The 23,961-nt window shown below is 38.2% G+C and overlaps 1 protein-coding gene across 3 annotated transcripts in view; it reads right to left on the minus strand.

Annotated features, from left to right (window-relative positions):
* otud7b (OTU deubiquitinase 7B) overlaps nucleotides 1-23,961 on the minus strand; it is a 73,821-nt gene that overhangs the window by 17,019 nt on the left and 32,841 nt on the right. Inside the window, exons 2-12 of one of the 3 annotated variants that reach the window (XM_028470982.1) lie at nucleotides 14,686-14,942; nucleotides 14,068-14,300; nucleotides 10,115-10,285; nucleotides 8,927-9,166; nucleotides 7,981-8,082; nucleotides 5,713-5,840; nucleotides 4,900-5,006; nucleotides 4,703-4,830; nucleotides 3,082-3,231; nucleotides 1,458-1,572; nucleotides 370-448 (exon numbers count right to left, since the gene is read on the minus strand). In XM_028470982.1, coding sequence (XP_028326783.1) covers nucleotides 370-448; nucleotides 1,458-1,572; nucleotides 3,082-3,231; nucleotides 4,703-4,830; nucleotides 4,900-5,006; nucleotides 5,713-5,840; nucleotides 7,981-8,082; nucleotides 8,927-9,166; nucleotides 10,115-10,285; nucleotides 14,068-14,152 — 1,305 coding nt within the window. In that variant the 5' untranslated portion in view covers nucleotides 14,153-14,300; nucleotides 14,686-14,942. Of the gene's footprint in view, nucleotides 1-369; nucleotides 449-1,457; nucleotides 1,573-3,081; nucleotides 3,232-4,702; nucleotides 4,831-4,899; nucleotides 5,007-5,712; nucleotides 5,841-7,980; nucleotides 8,083-8,926; nucleotides 9,167-10,114; nucleotides 10,286-14,067; nucleotides 14,301-14,685; nucleotides 14,945-23,961 lie in introns of those variants that run through there. The other 2 variants (XM_028470983.1, XM_028470981.1) reach the window with 2 other exon arrangements.

Raw genomic sequence — 23,961 nt, forward strand, 5'->3', positions numbered from 1 at the left:
CAACCTCTGCGGCTTCTTGGCGGACATTTACTCCCTCTTCAACACGTTTGTAATTATTCTCCAGTCTGCATTTACTTCACCCACAGGAGCGTCATGTTGAAGGGGGAGTAAACAGTTCCTTAATAGCTATGAAGAGGTTTATGCAGTTGACGTAGCCTCTTCTCTAACGCCGAGAAGCCGCAGCGGTATGGGACCCATCCGCTCACAAAAAAGTTACATTCCGCTGTCTAAAGAAGCAGATAGTTTGTGATATGGTCGGCTATTGGCCGCCAGTTGCCTATGTCCGATGTGGGAAATGTAGCGCAGCAAAAGCGTCCTTTTGCTTGAGGTAAAGCAGGAAATGAAAAAGCTGGTGACGTTGTTGTTTACCTCACAGGGCAGCGGCAGCCACGTCACTGTCATGTAGCTATGCAGCATCTGCAGCTTGGCCTCCAGAGACAGAGCCACACTGTGACAGAGAGGACACATGATCATCAGCCTGAGCAACATCTGTACACATCTGCCGCACACACACACACACACACACACACACACACACACACACACACACACACACACACACACACACACACACACACACACACACACACACACACACACACACACACACACACACACACACACACACACACACACACACACACACAGAGGCTGGATCAAGCAGGGTTAGGGTCAATTATATATGCAATTGCGTAATTGATAATTAATGTCAATTATGTCGTAATTGAATTATAATTGACTTCAGATAATTGGCTTTGTAATTGTAATGGTCATGGAAATTCTATGGAAAAACAATTTAAATAAAAAAAACATGTTTTCAGCTTTATCAAATAACACTGGGGAACCATGTACAGTTCTATGTCTTATACATACATAGTTAATTATTAAAATGTGTTTCATATCAACTTTTCCCTCTACCTGTCACTTCTCTTGAGGATCATTATAGTAAAATAAAATAATAAATCTAGGAGTACACTGACAGAAAAAAAGCTCAGACGCCCACACCAAAAACATTAATACCAATATTTTAATTGATTAGGAAGTCTAACAATGTAACCAAGGGATGAGAAACAAATTAGATGATAGATAATATTTTTTGTGTATTTTACAGCTGATTTAAGACAAAGGTCAAAACTGACCAGTTATCATAAGAGATGCTGACAGAAAGCTAACACAAAAGGATGGTTACATTTTATGGGCTTATTTATTAAAAGCTCAGTAAGTGAGATTAATTGTAATTGAACTTTAATATTTGGGAATGTAACTGTAATTGATTTTCAGGAGAAAAATAATGAGTGTAATTTCAATTGTAATTGGAAAAAATCCTGGTCACCGTAATCACAATTGAGTTGTAATTGAAGATAGATAACTGAAGACATCGTTGTAATTGAAAATGTAATTGCCCCCAAACCTGGCTGGATGTTAAAGCTACTGTTGTCGTTGTCGTTGTTGTTTACCTTGCCAGCATCACATTGTCCATGTCATCCTTCCCCCACTCCCAGTCCTTCCCTGGATCCACGGCGAAGTGCAGAGGCAGCATTTTGTGCTCAGAGTCCGTTAGAGGAATCACAACTGCACAGAGACGAGAGAGAAGCCTGATTTACACAAACTTTACAGCAACAACACAAACACCTTGTCAAGCACTCAAATATGGTTTCTCTATTTCACATCAAATCAAATCATCTCATTGGTCAGCTATATATTAAAGGCTTAAAGGTGCAGTCTGCAACTCTTATAAAAGTGACTTTTTGTCATATTTCCTAAAGGTGTCACAATATAAGGACAGCTTCACATCAAACTAATAGTTTGTGTGAAAAAAATAGACTCATTGAGCCCCGCCCCCTGCTGCTCCTGCAGCCTTTGGCAAATTGCCAAAATGCACTGCGACCAAGCAAAAAGAACAGGAATGTGTTTGATGGGCTGTCTGGCGGCTGTTGCTCACGGTCCCCGCCCCTTTCCCGGGCTGGAGCGCCGTCTTTTTTACAGTGTATGGTCTGGAGGAGTAGAAGATGGAATTGGCGACTTTCCTGCTAGAAAGGTAATTACTGCTGCTTGATTTACATTATGTTTGATTTGTAATTGTTACACTAGAACTCTGTAGTGCATGTGTTGTTGATGTGCGTGTTGCTCTCACAGCAGCCTCCGTGTGAGCTGATGTAAGTGTCACTGTGTTGTTGCTGCTGCTGCTGCTAGATTGGTGTGTGCACATTGAGAGAAAGAAACGCTGCAGTAATATGCTTTTAACAGAGCATGCTATATTACTGTGATGTTGCTGTCAGGCTAACGTTAGCTTGTTAGCTTCTCTGAGGCAGGGCAAGAGAGCAGCGGGGAGGGAGGGATCTGAGAATTGCGGACTGCACCTTGAACCCAGGGGAGCCCAACGCATCGATCATGATCTACTGGTCAATCGCAGAGGCATTTTGTGTCGATCGCACTGTGAACAAGAACGGCACAGTCACGTATACCAGAAATGATAAGTAACAATTCAGCCGCCAACCATCGGCACTACACAGATCGAGTCTTTGCTGGTGTATGATCACCAGTATCATAGTAAAAATCTTAATAAAAATCACAGTAAATCGTAGTAATCGTAGTAAAATGGGAAGATGATTATTTTCTATGAAATGTCATAAAAATGAAACAATTGCATAAATTAGGAGAAATAAAGTGTTTCATGTTGCGAGCCTTCCTTATTATGTTACCCACTAAATAAAGTGAAACCATTAAGTTTGGTATTTAAAATGTGTTTTTCTAACCGGTAGCCCTTCAGAGTGTTCAGTACCTATGAAGTAGCTCACAGTTTCAGAAAGGTTGAAGACCCCTGATTTAAATATCAAAATCAGATTATTTACAGTTATAACACCCCAACTAAGTAGATCGCAAAGAGCTGTCCATGGTAGAACGTGCTCGCGAGCCAAAAAAAGGTTGGGCACCCCTGCCTTACCCATTCCAAACCTGATCTTAAGTGTGGATGAAGGCCTAAACAATCAGTGCATAGTAGACACACTTCCTCACACAAGGTGGAGCTTCAAACTGACGTGAACATTCCCACGTTATGAAATCATAAAGTTGTGTGCTCGCCTTGTTCTTTGGTGTTGTCCTTCTGCTCCATGGAGACCAGAGCAGAGAAGTGAGCCTGGTCGTAGGCCAGCACCAGCGGAGAGCGATGACACTTGGCCGCCAGCACCTCCAGGGGGAGGTAGATCCCTCCAAACGGGATGGGAGCAAATGCTGAGGAGGCGAAAAACTCAGAGTGTGAGTGAGGAAAACTGGGACAGACAGAAGGATGATAAAGAGAGGAGATGGACCACAGTGGACACCTTAGAGCAGACATGGCAACTATTATCACAGCGATTATCTCTGATCTGAGGGTCACATGATCAACACACACCAATCAGAGCATTAATACAGAAAACTACAAAGAGTTTGTGTGTTTTTGTTGTTGTTTCATATATTTAACTGTAACTTTCGTTGTCATTTTGTGTAGTTATGGAGTCATTGTATTTGTTTGTGAAGTCATTGTGTGTATTTTTGCTGTTGTTTTGTGTATTAATTTTTTATTTTGTGTGTTTTTTTGAGTCCTTTAGTGCATTTATTTTGGGGGCTGAATGTGATGTAGTGAGATCAAACCAAAGCACCAGAACTGACCAGCAGAGGGCAGCAAACCACCAGTGATGGTTTTATGTTTTTTATTAGTGGTGGGAGTAGATTAAAATAATTAATTAGAGACTTTGTAATTAATTCATCTCCATTAATCTAAATTAATCACCTAACAATATTAGAATTTAATTTAAATGTGTTTTGGCATATGACTGAAAACAACAAAAGAGCTTAACAAAATAGTGTTTATTATTTCCATCACAAAGTGTTAACATAATGTATAATATGAATAAAGAATATTATGACTACAATGTTCACAAAGCATAAACTTAAATTTAACTATATTCATGCTTTTCAAGAATTTTTTGTAAACTTTCTAAAACAAGCGTGTTTTTGTGTATTAAAATAAAAAATATTACTTAGTACAGAACATTCCAGAAAAGTGGAAAAAACTGTGCAAAATAGTTAGAATATCTGTGTCATGAAAAATACAGAGCAACTGATGAATTTAGTGTGAGATAGTTTTTCTACATAGCAGTTGATAAGTTGGGTCAGATGCTATCTGTAGCAGCACTTCTAGCCCCGCCCACATCCTTTACCACAGAGTGGTCGACTGTCCACTACAATCATTTATCCACTGACTTTGTTACTCATGGATTTATTCATTTTGGTTCTGAACCCTGTCTGAGTGTCCAGTGTGGACTGGAGACACTGTCAGCTCCTAAGAGGACCATTGTCCTTGCTAGCTGCTACATGTTAGCATTAACATGTTAGCATTGACATGCTTACTGTCCTGATGTATAACTCCGCTATACATCAGGACAGTAAAACAGTCCAGCATGTAAACCCAGACAAACGTGAGGGGCGAGGACCAACTTGCCGCTGCACAAATGCCCTGAACAGACACTCCCCTGAACAAGGCCCAGGACGTGGCGGGACATCGATTCAAGTGTGCGTGCAGGCCCTCAGGCAGCCGCAGACCCTAACCCTCGTAGAGGTAATTTATTAAAGTTTCAGTAATTGTGATGAATTGAATTTGAACTTTAGTAATTCATAATTGAAGACAAAATCATAAATGACCCCAACCCTGGTAGAAACACACCCTCTCCTCCAGAGTCTCTCAGCATGGTGTCAGCCACTACCACGATGGGCCGCCGCAGGACGTGAGCCAGCACGAACACGTGGAACTCCTCCAGGCTCTCGTAGACGGGCTCGTCCGACGACTCCACCCTGAGCGACACGAACACACCTTCAGTCCCATCCGTGTCACGTGATTGGTCAGTTGTTAGTGTCTCTTACCCGTTAGTGCCATTGGTGCTGTAATGGATCCTGGGCTCACTGGACGCCAACTTTAACAGCTCGTTCCACTCTTTCTGCCACTCCTCTTCTGTGTACACTAGACCGGACTGAGGACACACACCACACACACCAGCTTTACTGTAAAGCGACAAGTTATTTGTTGAATTGGTGAAGGTGATGATGAATATAGTTAGAGAGTTACTGATGCTTGGTGTATATATATATATATATATATATGTAGGTCCTCCACTAATGAATACTCACACTGTATAGACAAGAAATAACATTTTATACAAAAAACTGATTCAAGGATGCACTTTTCAAATTTAAATGAGGTATTATGTGGGACCTGCAGTAATATATGAATAAACACGCACACACGTAGGATGCACACTTTAATCGGGCCGAAAAAAGAAGACTCGGCTCGAGAGAACATGGCCTGAACCCGTCCGACCAGAATGAAGCCGATGTCTCTTTAAGCCTGAACAAGTTTCAACCAGACGGTATTTACATGTGTGCACGCATGTAGAATGATCTGTTCATCAGCTTCATGTGTCGCTACACACTACGTCTGGTTGAGGCTCTGTTTATATTGGACAGTGATTACAGGCAACATCGGGGGCTAAGTGGCTGCAGGGGTCCTCGGGGTCCTCAGGTAAAGACAGGAACATGCTGATGTATTTGTTTCTTGGTTATACAGATTAAAAATAGAGGTAAAACAATCCATGACACAAGTGTGCAACTATTATTACAACGGTACCGATTAAAAAGGAAAAAAACAACAGAAAATCCCCACAGCACAGTTTTACTGACCTCTTTGTTCTGCTGAGTCTGCTGCCACCTCCATCGGCGCTTCAGGGCTTCTCGCTCCGGTCCGTGGTCCATCAGCGCGTACAGAGACTTCCTTAGCATCAGGTCTCGGTCGTGAAAGCCCCACATGCCTGCGTCGCAAAGCAAAAGTGCTTCAGTGAACACGTTTACATTTACATTCACGCGCACGCACACACGCTGTGTACCCTGAGCTGTACTGGGTGTAGTGATGGGTATCTAACTCTGTACTTTATTAGGTACAGACCAAATTCTTTCGGTAGTACCTGGTACAGGGGCGTAGCACCACATTTTGGGCCTTGGGTACAAACCATCTTGTTGGGCCCCTACTGTAAGATATGTACACTTTTTTTTACCCCCGGAAACTATATTTACACTAGTATTCTTGCATTATTATATAAGCTTTCTTTTCTTCACAATAACCTAATGACTCCATATCCATTGCTTGTATTTTATGAATTAGTTCTACTATATTTTAGTGGTTTATTGAATATTGTGTTTGTGACATACATTTGCTGCAATTTAGTGGCTGGTAAATTTTTTTTGGGGGGGTGGGGAGGGGAGTCTAACTTATATATATATATATATATAAACAAAGAATATGTCATCCTTCAATACAAACGATACATTTCCATTGACGACGTATCTTAGTGCTCGCAGTGTCGGAAATTAGCGAGGGCCACAGTCCATTTCACCCTCAATTTAGCCAAGAATGCCGCCAAAAACAAGTTTTTATTTTCTGAAGCGCCTTTGATAGGAGCGAAAGACCCACCCAACAAAGTGAACCAGTCCAAGTTCCTTCACCAGATCCACCCAAAGTTCCCACAAACATAAATATAAGACTGGGTTAAAAGCTAATGCTAACGACTTCATAAAAGGAAGAGATCAAGTAAAAAGTACACGGCTTACCATCATCAAGCCACAAAGAGCTACTGATTTACTTATGGTCAGATGTAACACTTGTATGGCAGGATAAAAGCTAAACATGACACATGTCCTGTAAAATAAATGTTAGCATTAAACCAACGTCACTATTCATCTGTCCCAACTTGTGAAACACAATATTTTCAAATTATATTTAACATTTTATCAAGACAAAACTGACAGTAATGTAACTATTGTGACTATTACACCTAAAAAGCCCATTAGTAACACTTTCAGTAATTAATGATTAAATCATCAAGTCTGATCTGGTTTAATTAGAGGAAATCAGAGAAATATTTATCAACCATAACTTTATGTAACTCATTATTAGATATAAAATAAACTAGATTCAGCTGCAGTAAAAACACTATTGGAGTTATTTGTGTGTTTTTTTTAGAAAAGAATTGCATTATAAATGAATGAGGAAATAAATGAATTGTATACAATAACACTGAGTGACCAAAATGCAAAAATATATATTATGTTTGTAAGGAACCTGTTTACACTTTAAGTTAGGAATTGTTTTGTGTAAAAGAACAACATAAAGAGACATTACTCAACAACAAAATACACACAAAGATGTCTTTCACATGAACAATTCTATTTGCAAATTTTCAATTGCCAATTAGATATTTGCCTTGAGAATACAGGTCTTGCCTAGGTATTTATTGTTTTTATTTATCAAAAAAAATTTTGTTTACCGTAAAAATGATAATCAGACTGAATATTACCAGTAACTCACAAAACGACAACAAAAACACAAAATAAGTGAAAAATATACTAAATAATAAAAAGAGCAGACAAACAACAACAAAATACACAAAATGACAACAAAAACACACTAAATGTGAGAAAAATGCACAAAATCACTACTAAAAACACAAAAATTACATAAAAACAAACTGACAATAAGAAACAACCAAACGACACCAAAAACACACACACACACAGACAGAACATTTAAAATAATACCAACAACACCAAAAACACACAACATTAGAACATGAACTGAAAATACAAAGAGCAGCCTTGGACCCACATCAGAAGGGAGATGGTCGGAAATTATAAAAACTATAGAAATAAGGAGGCACTAAATACTGTTGCATTTTACTCACTTACAAAATGAGATTATTTAAAATGTGTGTTATCACTCATTTATTCCATCATTATGCTCTATAGTTATTGTTTTCTTCATTATATTCTGAGCAAAATGTTGTAGTCAGACAAAGGGGTACTTGGATTCAGAAATAAGAAAAAGGGGGTGCTTGGGCTAAAACAGTTTAAGAACCACTGAACTAAAGCATGTGTGTAAAGGTGACCGTCACTCACCCAGTGAGGCGGCGTGCAGCAGACAGTTTCCGTCCCCACTGGTAGCCAGAGGAAGGAGACTCTGACAGTTGGGCACCACTTTAGTCCACCAGTTCAGACGCCCTGAGGGAGCAACAACACACACACACACACACGCACACGCACGCGCACGCGCACACGCACACGCACACGCACACAGAGAGAGAGTACATGGACTAGTCACGTGTGCTGATGTAATTCCAACATACATTGACTGTGTTGCAAATGTCACACTAACATAGTACTACACATAATGACTAATAAAAATCCTTGAATTATGTATTTTTTTTTATCTGTAAAAAACAAAAAGATAAATACATTTAAAATTAAAAAAAAAAAAAAATTAAATATTTTATTTTTACTAGACATTTCAGACAACACCATTTTATTCCCAGGTAACCCCAAGGTTGAAAACGGTAACTTATGTAAGCTTCCAGGTTTGGTGTTTTTGGAGTAAAAGACACACCAAATCAGAAAAAATACACAAAATGATGACAAAAACACACAAAACATAAATTAATTTTTTTAAATATTCCAAAAACAATCAACCAACAAAAACTCCCCAAATGAGAGAAAAAGACACCCAAAAAAAAAGAAATCAATAATTACAAATTAAAAATCCTGGAATTATTATTATTATTATTTTAATCTGTGCAAAAAAACAAATAAAAATACATTTAAAATTGTATTTAAAAATGTAATTTTAATCAGTATTTTTTTTATTACTTTTATTAATTATTATTACTAGACATTTCAGGCGACCCCATTTTATTTCCAGGCGATCCCACATGGGGTCACGACCAAAAGGTTGAAAAACTTTGCATTAAAGGTAACTTATGTCACTGATGTAAGCTTTCATGGCCCTGAAGGTTATGTGGGCAGGGCTAAAAGGCCTTTAACCTTAAACCAAAGCAAAGCCGTGACTGACCGGCGTGCTCCAAGGCCACCATCATGGACTGCTCGATCAGGTCTCTCTCGATGAAACCGCGGAAGTCGTCTCGGTACACGGTGAGGTCCGGCAGCTGGAAGGTGCATAGAGGCGTGTCCAACAGCTCACTGCCTCCGCCCACACCACCGCCATTACCGCTGCTGGACACGTGAGAGCGAGCCAGGGAGACGATGGTGGAGCTGGCGTGGGAGATTCCCCTCGACAGGCGCTTCTCCGTCGCTGAGACACACAAGTACAGGTGGAAGTAGGTTTTTTTTTACAAGAATCAGACACGTTTAGACAGAAATGTCTGAAAAAGTCTAAAGTTAACGAGGCTCGAGAAAGCTGGATATTCTTTCACATGATGTTGATTTATAATAAGAAGGAAGATCGGAGGATTAAAGTCCCTCAACAAACAATTTTTGCTCCAAAAAACAGACAAAAGGACAGAAAAATACACAAAGGTACAACAAAAATGCCCAAGACATAACAGTAAGGAAAAAAAGAAATCAAAAACAAAATCAACAAACCAAAACTCACCAAATGAGAGAAAAATGCACCAAACAACATAAAAAATACACATATTATCTTTAAAACAATCAATAAACAAAAACTTGTAAAACAACAAAAACACAACAAACGAAATAAAACAAAAAAAAAAACCTAAAATTACAACAAAAAAATACAAAAACTTACTCCAAAAAAACAAACAATAAGAAAATTTTAATCCAAAATAATTTAAAAGACAAGCATAACTAGAACAAAAAGCCTTTGTTGTTTCTTGAAATAATGCTCTGATTGGATGTTGATCATGTGACCCACAGATTAGATGTTTGTGGCCCCGCTGTGATAAAAGTTGCCAATCCCTGCTATATTTAAAAACAATATCGTCTTATTCTATACATTTCTTTTAGTGTAAAGTTTTGTATTTGTGACTCTGATGAATGAATAAATAAAGGTTCGAAGTCAATGTTTCCTGCTTGGATTATCTTTGTTCTCGAGGTAAATGTTGCTGAATGAGCAGAAACTAATGAGCACTTTTAAAGTGAAATTACAGATTTTTTTATTCTGAATCCTTCTGGAGTGTCTATTGATCTTTTCTGTATCTTTAAACATTGACGTGTGTGTGTGTGTGTGTGTGTGTGTGTGTGTGTGTGTGTGTGTGTGTGTGTGTGTGTTGCAGCTCACCTTGCACCACCTCGTCCTGACGGTGGAGTATGGGCCGTCCAACGCGTGCCATCTCCTTGTCGGGGGCTGGGTACGTGCGCTCTGCTGCCAGAGAGTATGTCAGGTTCCCAGCATGCACCTGTCGCAGCTGCTCAAAGTCACTGAGGGCGGCGGTGAAGTCCCAGTTCTTCCCTGCACACACACACAGACACACAGCGTGGATTAGACCAAGCAGGGTTAAACATTGAGTGGGAGTCACTGCCTTATCTCCTGTAAAGGCCACATTCCTGCAAACATCAGGATTTACAGCACATCTGTAGGAGTTACAATCTAAACCCATATTCTTATATGCAGCTTCCACTGCTGCTAGGCAACAGGAGCTGTGTTGACAGCAGCTAAAACGTGACTAATCCAACAACACTCGACATGTTTCAGACCAATCACATCATCAATGAGACATTCATTAGTCCGAGAGCACGATTTCTCATTGAACCATTGTCACAACACTGTTACACTGCCAGTGTTAAAATGAAGAGATGACAAAGTTTCATTAACAGTTTCATCTACTTTTACAAGCTGAGATACATTACCTACTTACTTATCTACCTATTTACTTATCTACAGAGTTATTTCTCTACATAGTTATTTATCTACCTGGTGACTTATCGACATAGTTATTTATCTACCAACTTACTTATCTACCGAGTTATTTCTATACATAGTTATTTATCTACCAGGTTACTTATCGACATAGTTATTTACCTACCTGGTTACTTATCGGCATAATTTCTAATCTACCTAGTTATTTTTCTACATCGTTTCTTATCTACATAGTTATTTATCTACATAGTTACTTATCTACATAGTTATTTATTTACATGGCTACTTATCTACATAGCTACTTATCTAGCATTAACATTATCATTAATATAAATTAGCATTAGCTTAAGTTTGGATTAGCATAAGTTTGCATAAGTTAGCGTTAGCATTATTCTAACATTAGCATTAGCATAACGTTAGCATTTGTCTAGTATTAGCATTAGCCTAGCTTAACATAAACCTAACAATAGCATTAGCATAAATTAGCATTAATGTTAGCATTAACATTAGCCTAGCATTAACGTAGCATTAACCTAACAATGGCATTAGCCTAGCATTAACCTAGCGGTAGAAATAACCTAACTTAGCATTAGCTGAAAATTGGTAATAAGGTTTAAAAGGTTGAAAAATGTTGAAATAGGTTGAAAAAGTTGAAAAAAGTCCAGAAATTGTTTGAACATTTTGCACGAAACTTGTTGGAATCGGTTGAAAAATGCGTAAGGAGTAGGAGTAAGAGAAGAAGACGAATTTCTGGAATAAAGTTGAAATATAGCCGCAAGCTGTGATAAACAGCCCTCGCCTTCGCTGCGCCGCCTTTGGTGCGCCGCCTTTGCCGCACCGCCTTCGCTGTGCTACTTTTGCTGCGCCGCCTTTGCCGCGCTGTCTTCACCAAATTGCACCGCCTTCGGCAATCTGCGCCGCCTTTGCCTTGCCGCTTTTGCCGTGCTGCACCACCTTCACTGTGCCGCCTTCGATGCGCTGACTCAAGTTCATACAAAGACATAATATAACAGTGAATTTTATACTATCAATGCATTATTATTGATTTGTTTAGAACTGAACTTAAACATATTTATGATTTTTGTTGTTGTAATAACACATCCAAAAACATTGCTGGAGCTGTAGTTGAAGTAGTAAGGCAAGGCAAGGCGAGGCAAGGCAAGGCAAGGCAAATATATTTGTATAGCACATTTCATACACAAGGCAACTCAATGTGCTTTACATGATAAAGCATTCAACTGTTTAAATACAAGAACATTTAAAATCATCATTAAAATCAATTCAAATCATCAACAAACACATTACATCAACAACATGACCAAAAATCTCTCTCAATCATACGCAGTAGAGAAAAAAAGTGCCTTTAACTTTGATTTAAAAATGTTCACATTAGATACTGACTTCAGCTCTGCTGCAGTTTGTTCCACTTCTTTGCAGCATAACAACTAAACACAGCATCACCATGTTTACTGTGAGCTCTGGGCTCCACTATCTGACCTGTGTCCATAGATCTGAGAGACCTGCTGGGTTCATACCTGACTAACATGTCACTGATATATTCTGGACCAAACCCATTCACAGATTTATACACCAGCAGCAGAACTTTAAAGTCTATTCTGAGGTTGACTGGGAGCCAGTGTAAAGACTTTAAAACTGGACTAATGTGTTCTGACCTCTTTGTTCTGGTTCAGACCTGAGCCGTGAGCGTTCTGAACCAGCTGTAGATGTTTGATGATCTTTTGGGGGATTCCTGTCAGAAGACCATTACAACAGTCCAGTCTGCTGGAGATAAAAGCATGGACCAGTTTCTCCTGATCTTTCTGAGTCATTAAACCTTTCACTCTGGCATTAGTGTTCCACCTTATGTCATTGATCACTTGAGATGAGATAACGATGAGAATGAAAACCTGACTGAAATTTATCAAATATTTTGTTGAATGTTAAGAATTGACTCAGTTGGCTGAAGACCACTTTCTCAATGATCTTGGCCATGAATGGAAGGTTGCTGATTGGTCTATAGTTAGCCAGTATAGAGGAATCCAGTGTTCTCTTTTTTAACAGAAGTTTCACAGCAGCTACTTTCAGGGATTTTGGTACGGTGCCTGATTGGAATGAGCAGTTAATTATCTGACACAAATCATTGACAATTGACTTTACAACAGTTTTAAACAAGTTTGAGGGTATTGTGTCAAGGCAACACGTTGATGGATTCAGCTGCTGAACAGTCTCCTCTATTGTTTTTGGGTTCACTGTAATAAACGCTAACATTGTAATTGACTTATCCCTCAGTGGTTGAAGCTGTTAAAGCTTTTTGTTATTTTGCTGGTTTGTGATGTTTGACCTTATTGATTGTATTTTTTCATTGAAATATAAATCAAATTTATTGCATTTTCCAGCTGACAGTAATTCAGGGGCTATCTGATCTGGGGGGGTTGTGAGCTTTTCAATTACAGAAAACAATGTGCGAGAGTTGTTGACATTTTTGGCAATAATTTCAGAAAAGTATTGCTGTCTTGCTTTGAACAAGCCATCATTGAATTTTCACAGACTTAGTAGTAGTAGTAGTAGTAGTAGTAGTAGTAGTAGTAGTAGTAGTAGTAACAGTACTAATAGTAGCTCCAGGAGGATTGTGTTAAAGTTTGAGCTGACAATTTTCAAAATTTGGCCAATTTCCTATAAACACAAAATGGAGAGAAACTCGATACAAAATAGCACGATAAAAAAACAAAGCTTGCATCTCATTTACTTTTTTTGATCGAGAGGCCATAACGCGCCAATGTCCGTATTTCCATATTGAGCTGGTTTCACTTCTCTAGATGATCTCCAGCGATTTTAAGCCCGTCAGTGAAACACCCTAGCAGGAGTGCGTTAAAATACATCTGCCCCATATTAAATTGTCTTCGCTAACGCACCAATGTCTGTTGTTCCACATTGAGCTGGTTTAGGGCCGAGAGTTTGACGCAAATCGGAGTTCGTATGTGCAAATGGGAGCATTTTCCAAAAATGTTATATTTTGTAATTTTTGCTCAAAATTCACGGCCAAGCCCCTGCAAACACCGTAAAAGTTATCAAAAATCCATGGATCACAGAAATAGCAATTTTGCAATTTTCAATTCAAGTTTCTGGACTTCCTGTGAATTTTTCTGCGTGGTCTAAATAATATTTTTTACTTGTCTTGTCATGGTCTACGTCTGTGTCAATTTTCATGATTCTACGATGAATTAATTTTTTTGGCAATTCATAGCTCTTAATGCATTATTGGGGTAGCTGGGGGTGCTGGCGCGTCAAAGTTTTGCATTAAAGAAAGAAAGAAGGAAAGAAAGAAAGAAGGAAAGAAAGAAAGAAGGAAAGAAAGCAAGTTTCCTGAGACTCACCCTCTAGCAGGTCTCTGGCCAACCCCGGTTCAGCTCCAGTAGAACGGACAAAGTCGGACAGGACTGCGTCCATGTCCACAGTCATGTGATCATGAACTCACAGGTCGGCGGTTTGCGTCGGGGCATTTAAAAAAATCAACAACAAAGAGATGGAAGAGAAAGACAAACGTGGCTCCCGTGGCGGACGGCGATGGCGGTGAGGCTGGGGTCAGCGTTTACTCCAACAGATCCATCTGAGGACACACGGAAACACCACCAACACGTCATATCTAAACATCAGGAGATTAACGTGGCTTCACTTACACAGAAAACATCTAAAATTACAAGTGTTTAAAAAAAAAAAAAAAGCTGGAGGATCATCAGTCATTAATTAGATATAATTTCTTACTTTATGAAAACAAAGCCCTGCCCCTATTGTATTGTGTTGAAACTGAAGGAACTAGATTTAGTGACCAGTCCCACATATTTGGTTAGCTTAATGAGTAGCTACCAGTTCCACATGTATAATTAGCTTAACATATAGCTACCAGTTCCACATGTTTGTTAACTTGGCACAGAGCTACAAGTCCTACATGTTTGGTTAGCTTAGCACATAGCTACCAGTCCTTCTCCTCCTACCATCTTCTACTGCTCAGTGACTCAGCGAATCCTTTCTAACTGATGAATCACTGTTATGCTCTTCTTCCACCTCTTCCTACTTTCTGCAGCAGAGCAGCACACTCGTCACTGGCTTTTTCAGGATTGGTTTCTTTCCACAGTGCTTTGCTCCCAGCAGGGCTTTGTTCTGCGTGGTGAAGTTGGCAGCAGTGTTTCACTGGGCTTTGCCCCACAGGTGCTGATGAGTGCGTGATGTGTTATTATGATCAACAAGGCAGCTAAAAAGAAACACAGGAGGCATAGAGAGGTGGTGCACTGCCAAAAGTAAAGACACACACAGTCTGGATGGATGAAAAACAAAAACACTGTGCAAAGACCAATGACTCATTCTTCAAATTAAACCAACTAAATTCTTTAAATATGACATGCAGCTGTAATAAAAACTTTTTTTTGGCCTTGGGGTATATATGAAGCCTTTGATGATTTTTTTTTATTTATTTTTTTTGCAGCTCTGAAAGAAAAGCACAAAATGAAACAAAAAATACAAAAAAAAAAAAAAAAAAGAACTCAACCTACATAATAAGACAAAATGACAAAAAACTAAACACAAAAGGACTCAAACAACACAAAAAAAGGACTTAAATTACACAAAATGACACAAAAGCACATAAAACAACAAAAAACAAAACAAAAAAAGGACTCAAACTACACAAAATGACAGAAAACCCCACAAACTCTTTGTTATCTTTGTGTTAATGCTCAGATTAGTCATTATTCTAATAATGCTGGCGTGAATATTGATCATGTGACTCAGATCAAACAATCCTGTTTTTGTGGCCCTGCTGTGATGAAAGTTGTCTATATGTGTATTTTTAATTTGACGCTCATTTAGCAGCTCAGTCAGTTATAGGCCTGTACAACATTATTTCATGTATGAGTGGGGTCAAGTTAAACCAGTGTTTTTCAACCTTGGGGTGGGGACCCCATGTGGAGTCACCTGAAATGTCTAGTAACTGATAAAAAAATGTAAAAAATTACAGATTATAAACACATTTTTAAAATGTTTTAACCATTTATTGTTGGAATCTCAGGGCTAAATAAATATTTTCATATTTTTAATTAATTCATTTTTTGAAGCATTAATATTAATTTATACAATAACAATTTAAAAAAATGTATTTTAGTGCAGTTAGCACACATTTATAGCCATAAATGCAATACGAAAAATAATTTGCATAAAAATTCATTTTGGTTTTAGGTTTCGGCAAAAAAAATTAATTCCAGTGTATCCCTATTTAATACAGACATTCAGACATTAATTAATACAGTGAGGAGGAAGTGCTTCCTTTGGTCTGCAGCAGCAGGAGGATGAAGAGGAGGAGGAGGAAGAGGAGAGGCCGTTGACACGAGGAAGGCACAACAGAGATTAGTAACGTCAACTCTGTGACGGCTGAGCTTTTGTCTGTCCGCAGCTCTTACGTAACCAGAGCTGCCGATGATACGTGGGTGGGAGAGAGACGAAGAGGAGGTCAGCGCTGCATCATTGCAGTACGGTGGCTCAGGAGGGTCAAACAACCTCGGGCTGAGGATGACGCTTTGTTTACACTCAAGTCAACACCAGTTACTCGAGGGACGGCTCTCCCATGAGGGCTGGCCGATTTATCAAGATTCAATGTGTATCGAGTTTTCTATTTTGGCGATAGAGAAAAATACAATATCGCCTATATCAATTTGTTAAATATTAAAATACTTGTTTTAGAAGTCCCTTCTTCTCAAAACAGCATGAAAAGCAAAGTTTATAAATTTTTTCCTCCTTTTGTACATTTTATTGTCCTGTGAATTTTTTTTTTCTTCTGTGTATTTTTCACAAATTTTGGACATTTGGACATAGTTTTGTGTATTTTTTGGTATGTATGTTGTTCTTGGATTTTTGTTGTCCCATTGTGCATTTTTTCTCCTTTTGTGTATTTTTTTGTTCTATTGAGTATTTTTTTCCTCTAATCTACCTATAAAAGCACGGGAGGTCTGTGTGCGTGTGTGTGGAGCAAATATCTCCCAGACGCGGTGCGAGTTCGACCTGAAACTTGGTCAACGGGTTCCAAATACCCCAAGTGCGTGTATCTGTTATTTTGGAGTAATTTGGTCATTTCAAAATGTTTATTTTAATTTTATTTCACTTATAGACGGCCCCAAAATCAAACCTATTCAACTTTTGACCTCAGGGTGTGAGGGGGCGCTAGCGCACCATCTATATCTATTTCACTGCACAGCTCCTCACCCGAGCAAGAGTCACGTTTGCGGCCAGAGCACTACATCGGTATTTACATGGTGAACGTTGAGAGAGAGTTGCGACTTTGGTGTTTATTTTTCATGGTACTTTCGGGTCTCTCTCTCTTTTACACACGTACACGCACACGCACACACACAATGAGTAAAATTAAACTAAAAACTAAACAATATTTTTTACAAAAAGTACACAAAATGACAACAAAAACGCTTAAAAAAAATATACAAAAAGGCTCCAAAAACACACAAAATTACTCAACTCAAACATACATTACAGAAAAATACACCAAACTACAACAAACATATGAAAATGACTCAAAATACACAAAACTATATATTTATACACAAAATAACAACAGAAATACACAAAACTACACTAAAAAAGATACAAAAATACACAAAAAAGATTCCAGAATCACACTGCAATGGCAACAAAAAACAATAATTATACAAAAAATGTGCAAAAAGACAACAGAAAGATACAAAAATACACATAATGACTCCAAAAACATACATTACAGAAAAATACATCAAACAAAAAAAATATAAAAATGAGTAACAAAAAAAATAATTATACAAAAAATGCACAAAAACACAACAGAAAGATACAAAAATATGCAATTATACCCCTTATGCTCCCACATGAATGCATACTTCCGACGGGCACTGTACTAGTCTTATTAAAGCACTGTGATGTTATTTTAGCCTGTGTGGCATTTTACATCAGCAAATTTAACCCTGAATCATCTTTCTGGTATGACTTGATTTGAACTAAAATGATCTATATTTATATATATATATAAACAGGACTGAATCATAACACAATCTGATCACGAGAGCGGACATGGGCTTGTCTGTAAATGGTCGAATTTACTAATTCAATAAACGGAAAGAAATTTAAATTCTGATGTAGCTGGTAATGATTTACAGTCTGTATGAACTGGACTGAATCATACCATTACCTAACCGCAAGAGCGAACATGGGCTCGTCTGTGAATATTTACAGACCTTGGAGTCTCTGTTAGCTTACCAATAAACAGTAGGGATGTAACGATTAATCGTAAGGCAGTTAAAAATCGATTCATAGGTACCACGGTTTACATCGATGCTCTGAAAATTGAATTGCAGTACTTTTATATATTAATCCTTCCAGAAGCGGACGTGACGGGCGGAATCTGCTACTATTTTCTTTCTGGCCGCCATTTACTGTTAAACATGCTCATAAATGATTCTTTACTCCTTTAGCACCGAAAGAATATCTGTAATATTACGTGAATATCTGTAAAAGTCATGTTTTTCTATTAACTCTGTCTGCTAGCATAGCTTCTCTTCTTCACTGGTGGAATAACTGCATGCCAACCGACCACTGGGTTACCAGCGCCCTCTGCTGGTCTAAGCAAATATCTGACGTAAATACAGTAAAATGACTGTTTTTTTTTTTTTGTTTTGTTTTTTAAAAGTCCAATTGTTTAGGCACAAAATACATTTTCAGTTGCACTTTTAAAAAGAAAAAGAACTATTACGCAGTTTTGAATTGTTTATTATAGAACCAGAATTTAAATTAATAGGTTTCTTCTTCATTTGTATTATTCCTTTATTTATTTCATTCAAGATTTATTTTTATTTAAATTGCATCATTTTGAATAGTTTATCAAGGGATTCTTTTGACAATGAAAAATAAAAGGAAAATAGTATAGTATTTTCCCCAAAAAAATAAAGGAATATTTTTCAGTCATTTGTCAACATTCCCATTTTGTAAAATAAATCGTGAGAAAATCGTATCGTGAACCCAGAATCGTGAATCGAATTGTATCGGGAGTTGAGTGAATCGTTACATCCCTAATAAACAGGAAGAGATTCGTCACTTTTATAATAAGTGTTGAATAGGGAATGAGGTCCAAGGCCAAGACAGGCTGACTTGATAATACTGTATCATGTTTTTCTGCAGTCAGTGCCTTCTCCTCTCCCATCTCTCTCTGCTCTGTTTCAGGTGTCGTGACGCTGATGTCAGTTCCTGATCTGTGGTTCACGGCTCAACTAGTCTAGACTAGACACTCTGATGTTCTGTTGGTCCTTCTGTTTACTAACCCCAACCAGTCAACGCAGATGGCTGCCACCTCTGAACCTGGTTCTAACGGAGATCTCTTCCTGTTAAAAGGGAGTTGTTTCTTCCCACTGTCGCTAAATGCTTGTTTATGTGGATCTTGCTGGGGGTTTTTTTTTGTATCATGAATTTTATATTTTGATAAGCGCATTGAGATGACTTTGTTGTAAATTGTGCTATACAAATAAAGTTGAATTGAAAATATTGTATATCAACATTTTGATAAAAAATATTGAAATATGAATTTTGGTTGATATTGTCCAGCGCTATCTCCCACAATCGTAAAGCAAAACTATCATTTAAAAGAAGGCTGAAACTAAGCAGTAAAAATCACAATCAACACTTTTCTCTTTACTTTTTAACATGGGAATATAAAGAATCTGGACTAAAGGAGTGTAAACTGTATATGATGACAGTAAAGGTGTAAATAGTTTCAGCACATTCAGCTCAGGCACCACGACGTTGGAATTTTGCTACCTTACAGAGCAATGGCGCCCCCTACACTCTTTTTAGCAACGTAGGTTTTTTTTTTCATAATAATTGTTACACACTTGGACTTCCAGGCGTGCACGGGTTGTTTTAACTCTCTTTTTAATCTGAATAACCAAAAAACACACATCAGCGGCTGCACCGTGTATTTATTATTTACAAGCAATCTGCTCGGATGCTTTAGTCTATAACTGAAGACCCAGAAGAACCCTGCAGCCAGTTAGCTGCCCCCAATGCTGTCTGTCTGCATCATCCGCGTATTTACCGTCCAATATAAACAGAGCCTCAACCAGACGTAGCGCGTAGCAACACATGAAGCTGCTCGTCACGTTTATAACTCGCAACGAATCATTCTACATGTGCGTGCACAGATGTGAACACCGTCTGGTTGAAATGTGTTTGGGCTTAAAGAGACATCGACTTTTTTCTGGTCTGACGGGTTTGGTCCAGGTCTTCTTTTTTTGGCCCGATTAAAGCTGTACTGTGCACATCCTGTGTGTGTCGCACATAATACCTCCCTTAAATTTGAAAAGTGCATCTTGGAATCAGTCTTTTGTAATCAGTATTTATTAGTGGAGATCTATACCAAGCATGACTAACTCTTTAATTACATTCATCACACCCACTCCGCCACTCCCCTTTTAACTTTAAAGTAAGGCTGGAACAAAAAGAAAAAAACAACAAAAACAACTTTAGCTTTACTTCCCTAAATTTCTAAATGTTCCACGCAATGTGGTCCTCTATTCTATGAAAACTTCCTGGTGAGAGTCCTGCAGGTGACTGAGTCCCTCTGACACACGATGAATGACCATGTGCGTAAAGATATCACTTCTATTTTGGTTCACTCACGTAAACCCTTCCGATGATCCGAGCTCTCAGCTGTGCTAAAACTATGTCAGTAATAAGATGAAGGGCATACACAGGGTGAGTAAACAGGGTGAGTAAAGAGTGTGAGGATGAGGAGTGCCCCATGTCACACACACATTTACAGACCAAAGACCAGAACTGGAATCTAATCCACAACTAATGTTACAGTTTACACAGATAACTGGGCCAGAAGGGTATTTCATCAAACCCAGCTCAGGGTTAAGTCCAGGTTTAACCTGAGAGTCTGGCTTCGTTAAGCCAGGTTCTAACTGGATTAATTAATTCAATTAATTAATTAATATATCACTTCACTCGTCTGCGCATACGGATCTAGACACAGTTTCATCAGCTGACTGTGAATGTGTAAAAGCATCACATTATTTATGATATTAATCCATTGGATGAGATATCCCATGATCCAATGGATTAATATGATAAACTATGTGATGCATTTATACATTAACAGTATCAGCAGCTTCCTGTCTGGGTTATTTCATTCCTGCCTTTTCTGTAATAACAGTGTTGTTTTTGGTCTGAATTATGGATTTTAATGATTGATTCATAATTTTAATTTTAAGCAACACCTAACCAGTCGGGACCAAGTTATGAAATGGATCAGATCTGAGCGAGTATAAAAGCTCCACTCAAAATGACGTAAAAACACAGCAAAACACCAACACATAATATGACATTGCAAAGACACAAAGATACACCAAATGGTCACAAAACAACAAGTAGAAAAAGCGTGACTATCAGTGAAACCAGCAAACCCAGTGCTGAGCAATGAAAACAAAGCAGCACTGGTACATTCTTCCCCAGCTCAGACTGGTGAGCTCAGCAATGCCAAGAGAACTGGAAGACCAAGGAAAACAAGCCTGAAGCGCACAAACACACACCGTAAACAGCAGCAAACGTTAGCAAATATCACTACAGATCTGCAAGGTTAGACAACATCATCAACATAGAGCCCCATTTGATTTGATGCACGTTCATAAAATCAGTATGATTCCTTAATGAGAGGTTGTAGTTGTTCAATCAACTTTACCCTAATTCCCATTTTTAAAAGTTAATAAAACGAATATGGTGCAAATTAATGTGGTTTGCTAGGCGTAGATCTTCTAATAATAAGTAGATTTCAAAGATTTAAGGCCACGTTTGTAAAAACAGAGTATCCCTTAAACGCAGAGGTTTCAAACTCATTTTACTGAAGTTTAGGGGCCAAATACGGACCGGTTGGATCTCAAGGGAGCTGCATTATTTTGACAGGGAAAAAAAAAATATTTGAACATCATTGTGCCCTAGTTTTCAATATCTGTTCAATTAACTTAAAAATGATTGATTTTGCTACCAATTTTTGTGTAATTTAGAGTACATTTTTGGAATTGTTTGTGAGAAAATTTTCTTTCCACAATTTGCTATTAAAAAAGACTGCATTCATGTGAAATAAAGTACAAATGTAAGCCCCTAAAAATACTGTGGAATTTCATTAAATTGGATTTTAGATATTTACAACTGGATGTTTTCTCTGTCATTTTTTACTTTTTTTGCGAGCTGAATTGGATGCTCTAAAAGGACTAGATTTGGCCCCTGGGCCTTGAGTGTGACATGTGCTTTAACATGTCAAACACCTGCATTAATCCAAACACGCTGCTCCACATCTACATTCCAGTGGTTTTTCATTTTTTATGCTGGTTTTAACTGTATTGGTGCTACGTTGATGGAATCAAGTGCAAAGACACCAAAGAAATCAGAATCTTTGAGCGCTGATACCTGAACAGATGAAGCAGATGCTCCAGGGATGCTAAAAGCCAGCTAAAAGATGGTGTGTGATGTGTCAGTCAGTTTGAAACGCTGAGAAAACACGAGGGAAGGAAAACAGGAAGGTGTGGCCGCTCGCCGCTGCCCTTCAGCAGAGCGCTCTGCATTTGAGACCTGCTCTAATCTGGTTAGTGACTGAGAGCGGCCAGCGTGCATACGTACGTACACTGAGCATTACATAAGGAGGAGGTTAATCTGTGAGAGTTAGCACTCTGACTGAGCAGGAACACATATCTATAGCAGAACAATGCCACACAAAGACCTGCTATACTTACAGTATGTTTACAATGTTTAATAAAACACAAGAAGCACTTTAAATAAAACACAATAACTAATATGATCAGAGGGGAAAAGGTTTGTTTCTTACTTTCTTAAATAAACTAAACACAACTGTAAACTCTAATTCTCGATTCCAGTGGTTCCCAAACTTTTTTCACACTCACTTACCACTTCAGATGTTTAACATAAAGACATGTATCCCCTACTCTTGCATACCTAAAATTTATGGGTGCATCGATTGCAATTTTCTGGGTGATCACAGATATTTTAAAAGCCTGACCAGCCAATGCCGATTTTGGCCGATCCCAATTTTTTTTATATAACCGACAACATACTTCTTGAATGTTCGAATCTTTATTTTATTGTAAAACATTCAACAATACCTGTGAAACAATACAAACGTAATGTTTTAACTGCAAATGAGGTAGTTATCTCAAATATAAATCAAAAGTTTAGAACATTGCTGTCCAAAATATTAAATGATCACTTCCTTTAGTCTTTCATTTTTCACATTTTAAAAACAAAATAAACGTGTCCAACAGGCTACACTGCAGACCTGATTTCAGCTCTTTGCCAAACAGCGAACTGTGTCGAGTACAAAGGAGTCGGAGATGACGCTGTGGAGGCAGACCAAACTGAAACTACGTGAAGCCTCCATCAGCTTTAGAGGAGCAAAGATATATTTCCTGACTGTAGCGTCGCAAAACCTGCTGTTGCTTATAGTCTATATTCACAGGTACACAGCGGAGGTGGGGCGCACACACACGCAAACACTAGGGCTGCAGCTAATGATTATTTTAATAGTCAAGTATTCTAACGATGAATCTAGTTTTTTCTTCATTAAATTACTTTAACTAAATTTAATAGTAATAAAAATACTGAAGTTGAAAAAATGCAATTAATTGAAGTCAGTTAAATGAACAACCAATTAAATTCCTCTTGAGATAACATTTCTTATTGACAGAAAACATAACTGCACTGGTAGCTGCTTCTTTAAAGAAAGAAAAAAGTGCATTTGGATTGGATTGAAAGTGGAGATGATCTTCTGGAATCCTTCATCCTCCACCATGGACAGTGAGCGCATGTCTGTGACAATCATGTTCAGAATGCTGACTCAGCAGCTTGCGCAGTTGAACATGATGGAGCCCTCTGTACGAAGCTGTTCAAAGTACCACTCTGCGATTTACTGGAAAAAAAGTAGTAGAGTATAATTATTTGTTATTTATTCATTGATTACGAGGCCTAAATGAAAAGCTAATGTACATAATATGGTGTTATCGACAACTGATGATCCTACTCTCTGCAATACAATTAAAATGAATAAACCCAATATGTTGTCGTTAATATAATGTACCTAAACAATTAAATAACAGACAATGACCAGTTCTGACAACCTCTGGTGTGTGTGTGTGTGCGTGTGCATGTGTGGCACAATCATAATGATAACGTGAATG

The sequence above is a fragment of the Gouania willdenowi genome, chromosome 16 (genome assembly GCF_900634775.1).
Source record: "Gouania willdenowi chromosome 16, fGouWil2.1, whole genome shotgun sequence".
In the NCBI taxonomy this organism is placed as follows: domain Eukaryota; kingdom Metazoa; phylum Chordata; class Actinopteri; order Blenniiformes; family Gobiesocidae; genus Gouania; species Gouania willdenowi.